Genomic DNA, 17,602 nt, shown 5'->3' with positions numbered 1-17,602 from the left:
AAATGAGATCATACAACTTTGCTTTTTCAAATCAAAGGAAACCTAGAAATTCACCTAGAAGGAAAAACTTGGTTTTCTCAGAATTAAACTTAAGCAGGAATTGCTTTTTAAGGCCAAGTCATAGTTAGCCAATAGCACAGATGTTATCTCCACACTTAATGAGTTAATTTGGCTAAATTTCACTTACTTAATGAAAACAGCGAGCAGCTCAAATTTTAACACATTTAATGTAAGCTAAAATTCATTTCCATTGTCGGTTTTCCTTTTTTCAAATGGCCAGGAAGATGGTGGACATTCAGACTAAGGATGCCTACCAAAAGCATGTAACCACTTTCAAAGTAAGAAGAGGGTCCTGCTTGGATAAACTGGCAAGGAGACGCTCCTGTGATACTGCAAAAACATTGGTCTGGGCTTCAAGATGCCCAAGGAGGCCATTGAAGGCACCTATTTGACAAAAATGCCCCTTTCCTGGTAATTTCTCCATCCAAGGGCAGATTCTGTCTGGTGTGGTGACCAAGATGAAGAAGCAGAGGACCACTGTCATCCACTGAGCCTCCCTCCACTACATTCAAGAGTAGAACTACTTTGAGAAATGCTTTAAGAACTTGTCTGTGCATCTCTCCCCATGCTTTAGGGATGTCCAGATCAGTGACAATGTCACAGTGGGTGCATGCCAGCCCCTGAGCCAGACTTGCACTCAACAGGTTCAAAGTCATGAAGGCTGCTAGCACCAGGAAGCAATTCCTTGGGTTCTGATATTAGACATCTGTCCACACCCCTGAAGAAAATAAAGTTATTTTTCCAGTAAAAAAAAATTAATTACCATTGCCAGACACAGAATCATTTCTGGGAAATTTAAGGCTTGAAGTGTACACAAATCCACAGTTATTTTTTTCCAAGTGGAATGATATACACTCTACCTAAGTCACACAGTGAAAGATTTTAGCTGGAAACAGCTTTTAAAGCATGGCATGCATATAACAGATGCAAAAACATATTCATGCACAAGAAAAATTCCTTTGAGACTCATAAATGTAGGGGCGCCTGGGAGGCTCAGTCCATTGAGCATCTGACTTGATTTCAGCTCAGGTCATGATCTCAGGGTTTGTGAGTTCAAGCCCCACGCCGGGCTGTGCTGACAGTGCAGAGCCTGCTTGGGATTCAATCTCTCTCTCTCAAGATAAATAAATAAACATTAAAAAAAACTTACATAAATGCAAACATTATTCTAGTTGCAGGTTTTGTGTAGTCTGTCAGAGCAGACGTACTCCCTGCGATACTACAGAATGCGTAAGGAGTTTCTGTCCTTGTTCATCAAGTCTGCTCCCACCAAATCAGGGAGTGAGACAGGCTCAGTATGGTTAATTCTTAATCTTCAATAAAATCCTGGTGCACAGCTAACAACTATCTTTGACTCAAATTTTTCCCCAGTTAGAAACTGCTGATGGGCAAGCAACCACCTCCTTCCCCCACAGAAGATAACACGGCCTTCAGAGATACCAAGGAAAGAAATCTCTCACTCAGTCCTTTCACAGGTGTAGAGATAGAGGTTACCAAATTATTACAAGCCCATGCCATGTTCAATTCCCTGACTACCCAGAGTGAATTCTCACAAGAAAAACAACATACTTTCAACTTTAGGGGAAAAATAATACTTTAGAACACTGCATAATTAACATCCTTTATCATAATTTCCCTTCTATGTCCTGTCCCATTGTCACATAAATCTGAAAAAGAACAAATTCAGTATTAATCCCCACAACAAATATTCTTCTCCCTCTCTCTTTTTTTGTTTGCTTTTTCCCAATTTTCTTTACCTTCCCAGGAGTTCCACCTTTGTAATTACTAGAGAAAATTCCTCTGGGCCTTCTGGAAGACCATCATCAAGTATTTCAATCGGCACACTTTTTGCCATCTCCTCTGCTTCAAAGAGCAGCTCCCCCACCTCAGGGGTAAAATCCAAGCCTGCCTCTGCTGTCCCACTCATGGTCTCATACGAGAGTCTCACAGGACCCAATGATCCACCTGAACGGGTGACTGTGATGTTCACCTATGCAAGAAACAGTTTTTATTTAATTTGGATGTTTTATCTACCAGACAATACTTAATTTTTATCATTTCTAACTAATTTTCTATGTTCATCAGGGTTATGTTAAGATTGCAAATAAATATATAAAAGTTTATAAATTATATGTTAAAATAATGATATTAACAAATTAGTTTGTGAAAACTATGGAAAATGAACAAGGAGATACTTTGTCAAGATCACTCACACTATAACTTGTTACATTAACTCTTAATATTTAAATTAAAGCTTAATCAAGCTTGCCAAAAAAAATCACTCACTCACAAAAAAATAGAAACTAAAAATGGTATTTAAGATTTTAAGCATTTTACACTCTACCCTTTTGGCTTCCTCTGACACTCGAAGTTGCTCATGTGAAAAGGAGAATCGGCCATAGGGAAAGTCACTGGCCACCACTGTGATACCAGCAGTGCTGCGGGATTCACTTAGTATCCCCCCCTCACTGACCCCAGTGAGCTGAAACTCATAGAAGCTCTTCTCCTCAGGAATGTCATCATTCAAAGCCTAGAGAAGGACAGAAAGAGACGTTATCAGTAGGATCTATAACATTTAAAGAAAAATGCCTATCACGTAAACAACAACAACAAACTCAGGGATATCAACAACCCCCAACCACCCCACCCCCCCACACACACAGAACAAAGGGAATAACAGAAACGAGTAATATTGATACCTGTATTATTACAACTGCTGCAGACTGTCCATCTCGCAATGTCAGTTTCCCTGATATTTCAGCAAATTCTCCCACAGAAGGAGGGAATATCCTCCAGTACACAGTGACCTCCCCCCAGATTGCTGAACCACGAACGAGGCTATAATATACAAAGGTATAATCAGTACAATTTTGTTGAAGTAATTTTTCCTAAATATATTTCCTAAATATTTTCTGTGTCTTTCAACAACAATACAGACAAAACCTGTATTCTTTTAAAGGGATTTAAAAGAAAGCATTTATAGACTTTTCATGTAATACACAAGGGGCAAAATATGAATAGTTTACCACAGTTCTCTTAAAAAACAGCACTTGATACAAAGAACACTAGAGGAAAACTATGAAAAAGATAAAGTATTAACCCAAATTCGGTTTTTTCATTGATAGCTGTCCCTCTCTTCATGAGAAAACTTGTAATAAAGAAAACTGCCTATGATCATACTACTTTAATAGGCCCTAATTATATATAGGGCCTAATTTTAGAACACTTAGAATCATAAAATGTTTGATCCAGAGGATTTTCAAAGGAATGATCTTGTAGCTAAGACACAAGCTTACAGACAGGAAGTAACTCTCTTATTTGACACGGTGTGTGACAGAACAGGGTGAAAGCATCAGATCTCCTGATGTTAAGTGAAGGTACTTTCCTTGTCGTAGGTTGTGCAAATCACCCAAGTAGCAGTCATGATCATTAGATGTCAAGATTCATGAATATGCAACCGTATGATCAATACATATCCGTTGAAGAAACTTTTCCTAAATATTCTTCATCATCTAACTTCAAGATAGGTCAGGATAGGTCTTTAATTTTTAGCAAAACTTTTTTCTACTTTCCATAGGATGTTACTAACATATAAAATGATGATGCCTGAAGAATATGTATGTGATGAAAACAATGCACTTACATAAAAATGCTAAGGATTTTAAATAAAAGTTCAAAATCTCGACCTAAGCAAAGAAAAAGCATGAAGCCCATACCTGATGATAGCAGTACCATTGTATTTTCCTGAGGGTTCCCCGATGAGGACATGCTTAGATGATGGAGCAATCCCAACTTCTCCTGATGTTCCCTTATCTCCCCGAATGATTATTGATGCACTACCTGAGTTGAAGATGATACATAACATGAATGAAACAAACATATGTATTCACTTATTATATGCCTGGCAAAATTCTCAGCACTTTACATATATACTAATCCTGTGAGTCAATGGTCATGGGAATCATATGAACTAGGTGCTAACATTATCCTCATTTATCCTCATTTTCCCAACGAAATTATTTAAGCGCATTGAAGACTCAAGACAGTGAGGCAAAAAACTTGCCCCAAATCATATTTTAATGAAAGGGTGCAGGAGAAAGTGGGCAATAATTCCACTATCACTCTCATAATAAGAGAGTACTCTTCCACCATTTGCATTAATTTACTTCTGCAATGACCATTTTGCAGTTCACTGAAACTGGCTATGTGGCAAAAGTAAGAATTCTTGGGGTAGTTTTTTAGTTTTAATTTTCTGACTCTGCTATTTGCTTACAAGCATTTATAAAAAGCGAGTTAAATAATAGAAAGAAAAATTATAACAAGTAATATGAGTATTCATATTATAATTTGGCACTAACTTGAAGGAAAGTGTTTCCAGAAGCTAATATTAGGGTTTTATGAAACAAAGGACTGAGTAACTATACTCTCACTTTCTTTGGCAATGGATTAATAAAACTAAGAGTGGTCCGTCATGTCCAAGTATGCCACAATTCGAAATATATTTTTTAGATTAATAAATTATTCATCCTGAACCACAGGTATATTCTTAGTCTTATGTCTAGTTAGTCTATATGACATCAGTCTGACATCCAATGTGATGTAGACAACTGAACTAACTTAAGATGTATGGAAGAATATGGTATAATCATATGATTCCCTCAGAGGTTTGTTGGAAAGTACTCTAGAGAAAAATGAGAAAAGAACTACCTTAAGTAGTGATACACCTTAAGAACTACCTTAAGTAGTGATATCACTACAGTGATATTCTCTACAATTTTGAGAATCTCTTTGGCCTGGAATTCTGCTTTTTCGGCCACAGACCAACTCCATAGGATGGAGCTACTGATGTTAAAAAAGGGCACGTATGTCACTAAGCTTTCATATCAAAGCTGCTGGGCCATTTTTTTATGGTTATTATTGTCTGTACCACAATGCAACCATTTTAGGACCATTAACCCTTTCTCTTCAGATAGGAAACAAATTTTTATAAGGACCATAGACAAATGAGAATTACGATGCCTGTTTCTGAAATGTCAAAATATTGAAGTAATCACTTTCAGATGAAAATAGACATAGCTAGCCTGAAACAGACATAATATGCTAAGTTTTAAAATAATATTTTATTATAAAAGCCATATGTGACAATTATAAATGTGTAGAAAATATAGGTAATCAAATCACACTATCAACATTTCAAGTAAGTAATTCCAAACACACTTATAACATGCACGTGAAAAAATGGGATAACTCTGAACATGTTATGAAGCCTGCTATAACACAGCAATTATCCACGTAACTAAGTGTTTTTAATGTTTAATGTAATTAAAGCTTTTTCAGCTATATCCTTTTGAATACTTATATGGTACTCTGTCATATTTAACCAGTCTCCTATTCATGGACATTTTAGGAAGCTTCCATATTTTACTTTACAAACATCACAACAACAAACATCTTTTAAAAAATCACAGAGCTAAGTACTGTAAAATCTTTGATATATAACTTTACCAATTCCAATACCAATCAGGTATTAGAATTTCACTTTTAAAAACTCTTTGGCTGTCATACAAGTGGGTTAGCTTATGTTTCAGCAAACATTTTAGTAATTATAAAACCTAACTTTGTAACTACTCATTATTTGGTTATATTTTCCTGAGTATCTACTTTCTAATTTCCAAACATGTGAATTTCTCTTACCTTTCACTGGAGATATTTCTACTTCATCAATTGGTATCAACTGAATGGTAAAACGCCTGTCCTCCTCCAACACAGTATCATGAAGCGTGTGCAACACAATGGTCTTTTCAGACTCTGTCTATATCAAATGAGAAGAATAATAAATTTTCTGGATTGATAAAAGCCAAATTTTGAGTGTTCTCATTAGCAGAATAATGTTTATGCCCATAAGTATTTTTTCAAGTGTCTTTTTGTACCTTAGAATTATGAGTTGCTTCTAGAAAAATTACTATATAAAAATTAGCTCTGACCAAAAATCCCATGTAAGTTTTTAATTGGAAAGAAGGGGGAAAATTAACATAATCTCTAAACTGTCTAAACATTGACGAGACTTGGGATCAAATAAGAGTTACAGAATGGGTGGAAATGGGGATAACTCCCAGATGTCCAGCTTGATTGATGGGTTTTACCCTCAGTCAGGAGAGGAAACGTTGAGGGATGGAGGCAGTGTCTGAAATTAAGTTAGATTTTAGACATCAGGTATGTGTGTGATTTTCCTCCAAAGTGCCTATGATTTCAAATAAATTCCACACATAGTATATACTATCATACGAATTCATAAGCAGTACTATGGGAAAAAAACAAACACAAGTTTGAAAAAAACTACAGGAGTCCTGATGCTGACGATACCTCATCAAAAAGAAGCGTCCCATTCAAAGGCCTGAGATCATTTTTAGCTGTCTCATCTATGGTCCACTGAAGTCGAACAGCTCCTTTTCCTCCTAGGGACCGGACAACTGTCAATGTCACATATGAATCAGGGTCATCAGACAAAAGAGATTCATTAACCATTACCTAAAAGAAAGAAAATCCAGTAAGGTGAAAAAAGAAAGGAGCAGGAAAAATAATCTTATTTCTATTTGCAAAGACTGAAACTTTTCAATTCAGAACTCTGTTCATGGCATGTTACAATCATCTGGCAAAAAAAAAAAAAAATACTTCACCAAACCCCATTTCCTTTTTGTCCTAGACACTCTGCTGAACTTGGCATCTCCTAGCCTTTCCTCATCTCCTAGCAATTAGGTAGAGCATGTGACTAAATTCTGGCCAACAGTAACACATGGGAAGTGAAGTATGTTCCTAACAGTCTGCATCAGCTTCCCACAAAACATTCCACATTCCTTTTTTCTCCATGTGCTGGGTGACTAGTGAGGACTCCCAGGAACCAGGACAGAGTCAAGAAGGAAAGAAGTGGGTGCCTGAGACGCCAGTTGGACAAGAGGTGTCCCTAAGACCCCACAAGGACCATGGATGTAGGGCTTCTGAAGGAATAAAAAAATAAACTCTTATTATCTTAAGGAAGTAAGATTTAGGGGTTCTTTGTTAATGGAGTCAGGCTCCCCAGATAATACAGACTGCAAGTGTCCTCCTAATTATCTGCAGTTTGCCAATTTTAGGAAGTCCAAATTTATTTGTTTTATTTTGTTTTTTTTTTTTTATTTATTTTCAAGTTACTTAACACAGTGTAGTCTTGGCTTCAGGAGTAAGTCCAAATTTAAAAGAGGTTTTTATTAACCTGACAGAAATAGAGAAGGAAATTCAATACATTAATTTACCTGTACTATTTATTTTCTACACAAGTTCCTTATTAAGAGAGCTGGTTCAACTGAATTGCATATACTGACTGGGGAAGCAAAGTCCAAACTAAACCTATAATATCCACCTGTTATGTAAATACAATAATATAAAACAATGCTTTCCATTTTCAAGACAGATACCTAAGTGCCCAACACAAATTTGTTTTGCTTTTTTTTTTTCATGAGATTTGGTAATGGTTCCAAGAGCAGAGCTTTAGAGCTAACTAATATTTATTGAGCTTCTAGTATATGTCAATTCTGGCATATACATTATCTTATTTAAGCTTCACAGACGCTCTAAGAAATCTGGGGGTTGGATATTTGCACATATATGGAAAAGAGAAGCCTTCTCTTCTGGTTCAGATGTTCTGACTCCATAGCCAGTGCTATTCATGCCACCCCTCAGATAACAGAAATATTAAATAAGAAGCAAAGTGAGAAAGAAGATACCCATTATAAACTTATCATTCATATATAAGTCCTTTTTCTTTCCATAGATGATAACATTGTAGCTTCAGTTTCACAAGGAGATTTCTTGAGTCTGTGCTATTGCCAGTGCTTTGGTATACTTACCATATTGCCCTCATGAGCAGCTTATTTGTTCTGACAGATTTATATTAATAAACTTTCCTCAATATTGTTGACTTCTAAATCTAATCTGTCATCAAATAATGCTAACAAAATGTTCACTATATGCACAATACTGTGTATCTTAGATACATGTTAAAACAAAAAATGTTGTGTTATCAAGAGCCTTTGGCAGTAAGAAACACAATATAAAAAAGTAACCACAAAGGGCTGAAAAACAAGCTGCTGCTGATACTACTAATTATAAAAATAGCAATTGACACCTACTAAGTGTAAGACTCAGTTGTAAGTGCTTTACATATATCAACTCATTTGTTCCTCACAGCAAGGCTTATGAGAAATAACACAGTAGGAATTGGGTGACCTCACTCTCACTTTTAGATTGCAAGACAAATTGGAAACTTGAGGTTACTACAGTAAGATATGAGTTCTCAGGCCAAGGGTGCACTAAAGTTTACAACAGTAGTTAAGATAAAATAAAGTTATTTATGAATAGTCATATAAGTCTTCATTTTCCCTAATAGTGAGAGAAACTTATACACATACCGTCTAATGCCTAGGAGTCCAAAAGCATGACAAAGTTAAAAGCAACATTTATGTTAAGGTTTTACCACTGAAGATTTGAATGAAACCCTGAACCTTTTATCCAAACTCAGAAGTTAACTGACATTTTATGAAAACTGAATTATATTTATATCAATTAAAATATTTCTTTTCACAAATGCAAAGAAAAAAAGCATAGATGGAAATAAAAAAATATTAATGATGTCCGTATCTTAGGTTAATAACATTATGGATACTTTTTACTCTCTTCTTTATACTAATAGCTTTATGTTTTCCAGACTTTTCATTTTGCTCAGGAAACATTCACAGCCACTCTTGTGACTCTACCACTCCTTACAAACACTTAATTCTGCTTATTCATTTCCCAAGAAAGAGAGACTCATAAGGCTATAGCAGAAGTGTGTGTGTCCTGTCCCTCTCATGGTTCCCATTCTCTTATGAAATTAAAACTTCAATGATGGGGGTGCCTGGGTGGCTCAGTCGGTTAAGCGGCCGACTTCAGCTCAGGTCATGATTTCGCGGTCCGTGAGTTTGAGCCCTGCGTCGGGCCCTGTGCTGGCAGCTCAGAGCCTGGAGCCTGTTTCATATTCTGTGTCTCCCTCTCTCTGACCCTCCCCCGTTCATGCTCTGTCTCTCTTGGTCTCAAAAATAAATAAACGTTAAAAAAAAAAAAAACTTCAATGATGTAATCATTAGGTAATTATTAGGATATATTTAAAGTTTGGAGCATCTGGGAAGCCCAGCCTTAATGGGCAAGTTATAAGTCTAGCCTTTCATCCACAAAATAGTAAAGACAATGAGCATTGGGAGCAATCTGTTTATTATTTAAAATGATCTATTATGAATTACTAATTATCTATAAGTGGTCAAATAAAAGGAAAGGTGACCTATAGACCAAGAAAACTTTGTATATCAGAATTATCTAAATATATGATTATTTCATCTTGGAATTTCCTTTGAAAGACAGCCTTAAAAATGGTGATATAAAATCATGTACTAATTGTGATACAGTTTTAACAATTTTTTAATATTTAAGATGTAGAGATAATTTAGCATTAGTCACCAAATCTGGCTGCATAAATGGTTAAGTTTTTTTCTCCCTTAGCAATTAAACCGGTAATAGTAACTGGCTTCCCTCTTCCAGGTCCTGAAAGTAGACAACCAAAGGGAAGTAAGAGGGAGGAAAGAACAAATACAAAGAAACATTTCAGCTGGGTTGACTGTGGTGTTTGTTCAATATGAGACTGAGTACCAGAAGGGAAGGTAAAGTAAATCCCTCCGTGTTTTGTTCAATATAAGACTGAGTACCAGAAGGGAAGGTAAAGTAAATCCCTCCCCAACTAAATGTATCCTAGGATTTAACACTTAGATTCATCATAAAATCTTGCCTTGTGACCAGGATGGTGGTCTGGTAGCAAGACAGGCTGAGAACAAAACGTATGGACAAAAACTAACTCTTGGTCTACGATACCCAATAAGTAAGATTTTTTTCCCCCTTTGTAATTGTCTGATCTTAGATGACTCATTACTGTCAAACACAGATTAGAGGACTGACCCTTAATTCAACAGCCAACTTCAAGGACTTTTGAGCAGAAAATCATGAGTGAGAGGTAAAAGTTTTTTAAAAAATGAAAGATATCTTTCTTTTAAATCTACAAAAATAATTAGCTTAGGGGAAGGCACCCTCCCCCTGATATATTTAACTTACAGTCTTTTCTTCAAATCCAAATACTCCAAATGGGGAGTCATTTTGCGGAATAACAACAGTTACCACAACGTCATTGCCAAGTCTGCCACCTCCAGCCACCCTGATTAAGGAAATAGTGAACGTCTCCATGAGTTCAAGTTCAGCATCATCAATTATGGTAATTTCTATCATTGCAGTAACCTACAAAAGAAAAGGGAGAAAGAAGGAAAAGGAGGGAGAGAAATCAGGGAGGGAACAAGGCAAGGAGGGAGGGTAAGAGGCAAGGAGGATATAATATAATAACAATTTTTGATCACATATATTTAAACTTTTAGTTGACAGAAATATAGTACAAAAATATAGTATTTTTTGGCCTGTTATGTTCATAATACTATTTTAAAATTATACATACTATTTAGTATTTCAAATCAGAAATTTACAGTTTATTATTTTCAAGATAAGGGAATTACATATGTAATAAAATATAGTGATATTTATGTATACAAAAACTAATGAAGCCTGATTCTTGAACAAAAGTATTTGAAATGCCATATAGGCTCTAATAACCATTTCACAAATATAAACATTAGTATACTTAGCATTAATATCACATGATATACAATGGTAACATAGAAATTACCATTGTCTTCAGCAGTTAGAATAAATCCCTTTGGCTTCAAATGTCACTCTTAAAATGTTAAAGAAAGGCAGGAAGAAAACCCAATTCTGCTGTTCTCAAATGTTGGTGATCAGGATTTCATACATTTGTCTGGGTCTATGTTAAACATTTTTATAACTTATAAATAAGTAAAACTTGGCCCAGCTTGTGATTTCACTACCGGTCATAAAAATATTCTAGCTGTATCTCTACATTTATAATGTTTTCTGTATCTCGGAGGGAAATTCCAGTATTTTGACCCAGACGTTTACCGGAAAATGAAGTTTTTCTACATAAATCTACCTAATACCTTTAATAAAAAAGTGAGAAATCTGGATTCATACTCAGAAGCGGAAACCTGAACAAAATCAAATGTTAAAATGGAAGCTTATTAAAATGTAGGCACCTCAACTCTATACTGTAAAATACAGAATACTTGCTTAGAAGATGTTAACTTTAAGAATGACAATGATCTTAAGGTACTGTTAAATAACAGGACTTCAACCTCATGCACAAAATAAAGTGCTAGTAATATAAGGCAGAATGCTACTTTGATGAAAAATATATGTATTTGTTTCTACTGTTAGTGTAAAGATCTCTCTTTTCCCTCCTTTTAGTAGGAAATGTTTGAAGTTCTAAATTTGTTAAAAACTCATGATTTCAAATATTAATAAACCATTATGTATAGGGATGTCTAACCTGTATGCTTATTTTTCAGCAGCAACTAATAGGCTGATGCATACTGTACAAATCCGTCTCAGCAAAATCAGGCTTCATACATATTACAAAATGTCCAGTTTCCAAAATTGTAACTAACTCTTAGAGAATACTTTGGCCCAAATCTAGAATACTGTTTTTCAATTTTTCAGATTTGATTATTTTGTCTCTTCTCTATCATTTTAAAAAGTCTTGTTTTTAGTTGTAACAAAAAGTTCTGGATATTATGTAATAAAATGTGCACACTTTCAGGGCAAATCCTAAATAAGTAAGTTATCTGTATTGATAAGCATTAAGAAATCAATAGAATAAAAGAACCTAAAATTTATAGGAATAACAAAGTTCATGAGGCAATTTTTTATACATTCTTACATTCTTAGGCACTTCTAAGCCATTCATTATCCTCCTTTAACTTCTCCTTAAAATTAAATGAGGTAGGAAAGTTCAGAAAAGGGTGAGATTTTTGTTCCTTTATATTCTCTTCCTATGTCCACCAATAAATTATAACATATTAATTAATAAGAGTTCTGTTTGGCTTGATATACAAACAAAAAGTATAATACATTTAGCAGTCACTAATGCATCCATTTGGTGGGTATCTATAAGATGTTTGAAGTACAACGAAAAATTGCTAATACATTTGTAATTAGCATACTTGTTTATCTGCAAATTCAAGAATCCCATGAGATGGCTTAAAGTCTTCCAGGCCAGCACTATCCAGTGTTGCTTTCCAATAAACATTTACTGCCCCAAAGCTTCCAGCCATCCGGACTACAGGAATTTGAAGAATATTCAGTGGTGGAGGCACCTCATAGGCAGTAATAACTCCACCAAAATCCTTTAAATAAAGAATATAGTTAAAATACAAGAGAAGATTAACATCTTATATGTCATCATCACTTTCCTTTTTTTTTAAACTTATTTATTTGGGGGGGGGGGGGAGAGAGAGAGACAGAGAGAGAGAGAGAGAGACAGAGAGAGGAGGGACAGAGAGAGAGGGAGGAAGAGAATCATAGCAGGCTCCCTGCTATCAGCACAGAGCCTGATGTGGGGCTCGAATAAACCATGAGATCATGATTTGAGTTGAAATCAAGAGTCAGACAGGACACTCAGCCAACTGAGCCACTCAGGCACCCTATCATCATTTTCTAAATTTATTATTTCTTCTTACATTTCTTATATTTCACACTTCAAAGTAGAAATCAATAGTCGGATATAAATATGCATAATAGGTGTTTTCAAAATTCTTTTCAAATTTAAATTTGAAAATATACTTGCTTAACCTCTTGGTCTAGCACAAAGAGAATTAAGAATTAGTCTATAAGACAAATTTTAAGGCACATACTTATTTTTTAAAGGCTTTTTTTAATGTTTATTTAATTTTGAGGGAGAGAGAGACAGAGCATGAGTGGGGGAGGGGCAGAGAGAGAGAGGGAGACACAGTATCTCAAGTGGGCTCCAGGCTCCGAGCTGGCAGCACAGGGCCTGATGTGGGGCTCGAACTCACAAGTTGTGAGATCATGACCTGAGCCGAAGTCGGACACTTAACTGAATGAGCCACCCAGGTGCCCATTAAGGCAGATATTTATAAATATCTATAAGCAAAGCCAATTACTCTGCAGAAAATACATAACATTGAGCAAATCAGCAGGTAGAAGTGTCTGTATTACTATAAATATATTAAAGTTTATCTCACTGTGGTAATATGAAACTTAAAAATTCCTCTGGGATCATCATTTTCTTCAATCATTATCTCAACTATTTCCATCCCAGGTCTCCGCACACTTGGCTGTCCTGCAGAGAAGTCAGAATTCACCAGGTACACTTCAGTGATGTTGACAATAAATCCTTCTTCCAACTCAGGAGCATTATCCTGAGGGGGGTGGGGCAAACAGGAGAGACATGGTGTTCCATTTTTAAAAATATACTGAATTTGTCTTGGAAACCTGATTATTTTTCAGTAAGGAATAAATGATTGACCACAGGAATGGGCAACTTTTTCACAAATAAAAAAGATTCCCTTTTATATTTTAACACATTCCCACTGACAAATTTCAGAATCTTAGGGAATATTCAAGCTTATCAGTGAAGTTTTAACTGAAGCCTAATACTCATTAGCAAATTTTTTTTAAATATACCACACAATTTTGATCATATTCTATCAAATATGTTTTATGCACATAATACCCCACCAAATACAGGAGAAATGGTAAATGCTACATACATCTTAAAAGTAAAAGCTCTAGACTTGCAACTCTAGATATTATCCTATATTCTAATTAACTTTTTAAAAACTGTTACCTTATTTTGGAATAGATGATAAAAAATTTCCAAAGATAGAAATAATGGACACTGTACAGGAAAGGAAACTTCCGTTCTGCCTCATCCCTTACATCTTTCCCAGAATGTCCTTTCTAGAGGCCACTATTATTTAATACCACTAATACTGCAATTAGTAACACTGATATTACTATGCAACATTATCTTTATTTAATAATATATATTTATTGTTAACATTGTAATATATAAGATTATAACACACACAATATTAGATAATATATATTACAGATAACACTAATAACTACTCTTAGTTTCTTGTGAATTATTACAGATATATACACTTATTCTTATATACGTGAGAAAGCACTAAAACCAGATCTAAATCATCTAAAGAATAATCTTGATTTGAATAATATCATGACATGAAAATACTGTACTATCAAACCAACAATAAAAATAACCACATTAATTCAGGCACTCTATTCATTCACTCGTTAGTTCAAAACAACTAACTAACCAGCAAAACAGTGAATGCAATGAAACATATAATCAAATGTAAATTCCATGCTTCAACGGTCATTCAAACAATATTCCAGTTCAAAAATAAACACAAATCATTAGTAAATATATTATTTTTACCAGTTATAAAAAGTAGTCATCTGTTATTAAATGTTAGGGTGGGTGGAAAAATTAGAATACTCACAATTTTACATGTAAAAGCAACCTTTTCAAAGATTTTTATCTTCCAGAGCATCACAATTTTATCTTTAAGAGCATATTCTTTTATTTTACATCCTATTTATTGCACCCTAAACTCACCGGCAAAATGGCAACTTTGATGTAAGTTTCTTTCATGTTTTCTTTCATCATTATTATTGTTTCTTGTACCACAAAGTCTTCATTCTCAGTAGCTTGATTATCGATGTGCAGTAAGAAATTGGGTTTAGCTATCAAGTGAATGGCAATGTCCCCAAACAGTCCTTTATCTCGAACAATGGGTAACTGAAGAACGGTGATGTTCTCTGTGAGACACACATACCTCAAGTAAATAACCTTTCCTATTTGTGGTCGACACTATTCCAAGCACTTACGTGGAATGTCCTGCACTATCCCAATGTATGGTCCCAAGGAAGATTTTGTGCTTTGTCCCCCTTGTCCCTAAAGTTGTGCTGGCAATCATCATATATTATATCCCAGTTCTAAACCCTCACTTTGGGTTCTCTAATCACCCTCCTATGTTGCACACTATCATGTACCTTAACAAAAACTGCTGAAAATCTTAGGTAAGTACATATGTGCAGGTTGACAGAGGTGCTAATTGCAAATGTGAAGATTTTTCAAAAATGAAAAAGTAAACACCCAAAGTCATCATTTAATAACTTAATCATTAGACGAACAGTCAGTAATTTTGTTCTTATAGTCAGGTGTTTACCACAAGGATCAAAGTATTTCACAGCACCTATTTTTTATTTCATTTCTTAGATTTTTAACATTAAATTTGCCCTGTAAATGGACCAAAAAAATGCTTGCCAATCTTCCTCACTGGTCTGTGAGTTTCTAACAACCTAAGACTGTGTCTGTTTCCAGAACACACAGCACAATTTGTGGCACTTCCTAGGTGCTTCAAAATGTTTGTTGAATGAATAAATGAACATATTCTAAGTCTACTGCTTCTGTTCCCATATATACAGACATATAAACGCCCAGATATATATGTCATTTTTTTTCAGTCAACTATCTAAATGAAAGATCCTTGAAAGATGTCCATGTTCCTGTCTGAAAATTTTAGAGCCTTCACACAGCATATTCTAAATAAATACATATCATGTATGTTCAAATATATTTGTTCAAATAAGTCAAATGGCATTTATCTAAAAAAATCCATATATCTTATATCTATATAAGTAGTTATTTGGGCAGAGATTTCAGCACTAAGCTTAAAGGAAATAGGGACTGATTACTTACACTTCACAGAAAAAATATTCTAATTACTGATTTGGGGTTTAACAATACCTTGAGTACTATATGCATTTCACTGTGTTGCTTACTGTTGCCTATAACTGTTGAAAATCTGTGTAGAGGAAATCTGAGCATGGAAAGACAACAAATAAATAATGAAAAAGGGAAAGTAAAATAAAAACCAGTCACCTTTACTGCAATGATTTACCAAAATATTAACGTTTCTATTATGATAGTAATGTCTCAAAAGAGTAAAAGTGTTTCTCGTAACACTATTGTTAAGTGATTATATGATCATAAAATTTAATAAACAAATAAAAAGTAGAAAAGATTAAATATGATCTGTCAAACTGAAAATATGTATGTATGTGTATACATATATATATATATTTTTTTTAATTTTATTTATTTAGTTTGAGAGAGAGAGAGAGACAGAGAGAGAGAGAGAGAGAGAGAGAAAGAACAAATCCCAAGCAGTGCTCTGGAGCCAGACACAGGCCTTGAAATCACAAACCGTGAGATCATGACCTGAGCCAAAATCAAGAGTTATCCAACTGACTGAGCCCCCAGGCACACCTGAATACCGCCCCCCCCCCACACACACACACACAAAGGGACTTATATTCCTAGTAAACATTACAATTAAATTACCCAATAAAAGTTACTAGAACCTGAAAAATATTTAACAAGACTTACCTTTAGGCTCTGCTACTCTAATGAAGAGAAACTCAGCATGCCAACCCACTAAGCCATAAGGTGAATCATTGGGCAGAGTCGTTATCACAGATCTGTTTCTTTTCTGATCAATGGTAGCACCTTTAGATAGGTCCTCAACTCCTTCTGTGGTAACACGAATGAGTGTTACAGTCACAATTTCTGATAACTCTGGTATATCATCAGCAATAACAGTCAGAGTGATTGTAGATAGTGCCTGCCCTTCAGAAAATGAAATCTAAAATTTTAAAGAAAGAAGATTTTATTTATTTTGTAATTATCACTGTGCAGTAAGAACATCAGATTAAATTTTCTTTCAATATGAACCACAACTTAAATAACAAGAGATATTTAAGCAACACAATATGATTCTACAAATCAATCAAATTCTTTTCATATTAAAAGTGGAAGACTGTTAGGAAAAAGAAAAAAGTAAACAATTACTGAAACTCAACCTGATAAAACCTGTAGCCAAACTGTCACATCCTGAAGCCTACATTCTATTAAAATATAGAGTATATAGTCTCTCTGGGAGTCTAAGTCCAAATTAACATATTGAAAAATCTATAAAAATAAAAGAAGGTCGGGGAGCCTGGGTGGCTCAGTCGGTTGAGCCTCTGACTTCGGCTCAGGTCATGATCTCACAGTCTGCGAGTTCAAGCCCTGCATCAGGCTCTGTGCTGACAGCTCAGAGCCTGGAACCTGCTTCAAATTCTGTGTCTCCCTCTCTCTCTGACCCTCCCCCGTTCATGCTCTGTCTCTCTCTGTCTCAAAAATAAATAAACTTTAACAAAAATTTTTTTAATAAGTATACAAATAAAAGAAGGTAACATACTAGTTTAAACATTTTTCTCTACAAAAATGTTGCCAGGATTGCTATTTCTTTTGGCTACAATAGATGTATGATTTAACAATCAATGAACCAAAACAGAGGTAGAGAAAGACAAAAAGAGATACAAATCAGAGCATCTCTCTCCTCCTGTTGTATCTGCACTGTCTAGAGTCAAATCCAAATTTGCTAAAAGGCATCTGAAATCCTTTCTGATAGGGCTTTCTTTGTTCCTT

General features: G+C 35.0%; 1 protein-coding gene and 1 pseudogene across 1 annotated transcript in view; one reads left to right on the top strand and one right to left on the bottom strand.

Moving 5' to 3' along the window:
• The window catches only part of ADGRV1 (adhesion G protein-coupled receptor V1), a 559,991-nt gene that overhangs the window by 371,759 nt on the left and 170,630 nt on the right, over positions 1-17,602 (bottom strand). Inside the window, exons 55-65 of the mRNA XM_042956013.1 lie at positions 16,520-16,775; positions 14,684-14,886; positions 13,281-13,457; positions 12,240-12,422; positions 10,231-10,410; positions 6,424-6,588; positions 5,755-5,872; positions 3,777-3,900; positions 2,760-2,898; positions 2,405-2,590; positions 1,818-2,050 (exon numbers count right to left, since the gene is read on the bottom strand). Of these exons, the coding sequence (XP_042811947.1) occupies positions 1,818-2,050; positions 2,405-2,590; positions 2,760-2,898; positions 3,777-3,900; positions 5,755-5,872; positions 6,424-6,588; positions 10,231-10,410; positions 12,240-12,422; positions 13,281-13,457; positions 14,684-14,886; positions 16,520-16,775 (1,964 nt within the window). The remainder of the gene's footprint in view (positions 1-1,817; positions 2,051-2,404; positions 2,591-2,759; positions 2,899-3,776; positions 3,901-5,754; positions 5,873-6,423; positions 6,589-10,230; positions 10,411-12,239; positions 12,423-13,280; positions 13,458-14,683; positions 14,887-16,519; positions 16,776-17,602) is intronic.
• LOC122222641 lies at positions 285-756 on the top strand (annotated as a pseudogene).

The sequence above is a fragment of the Panthera leo genome, chromosome A1 (assembly GCF_018350215.1).
Source record: "Panthera leo isolate Ple1 chromosome A1, P.leo_Ple1_pat1.1, whole genome shotgun sequence".
NCBI lineage: Eukaryota > Metazoa > Chordata > Mammalia > Carnivora > Felidae > Panthera > Panthera leo.
The sequence above is the reverse complement of the archived record's forward strand: the minus strand, read 5'-3'. Positions and strand labels throughout refer to the sequence as shown.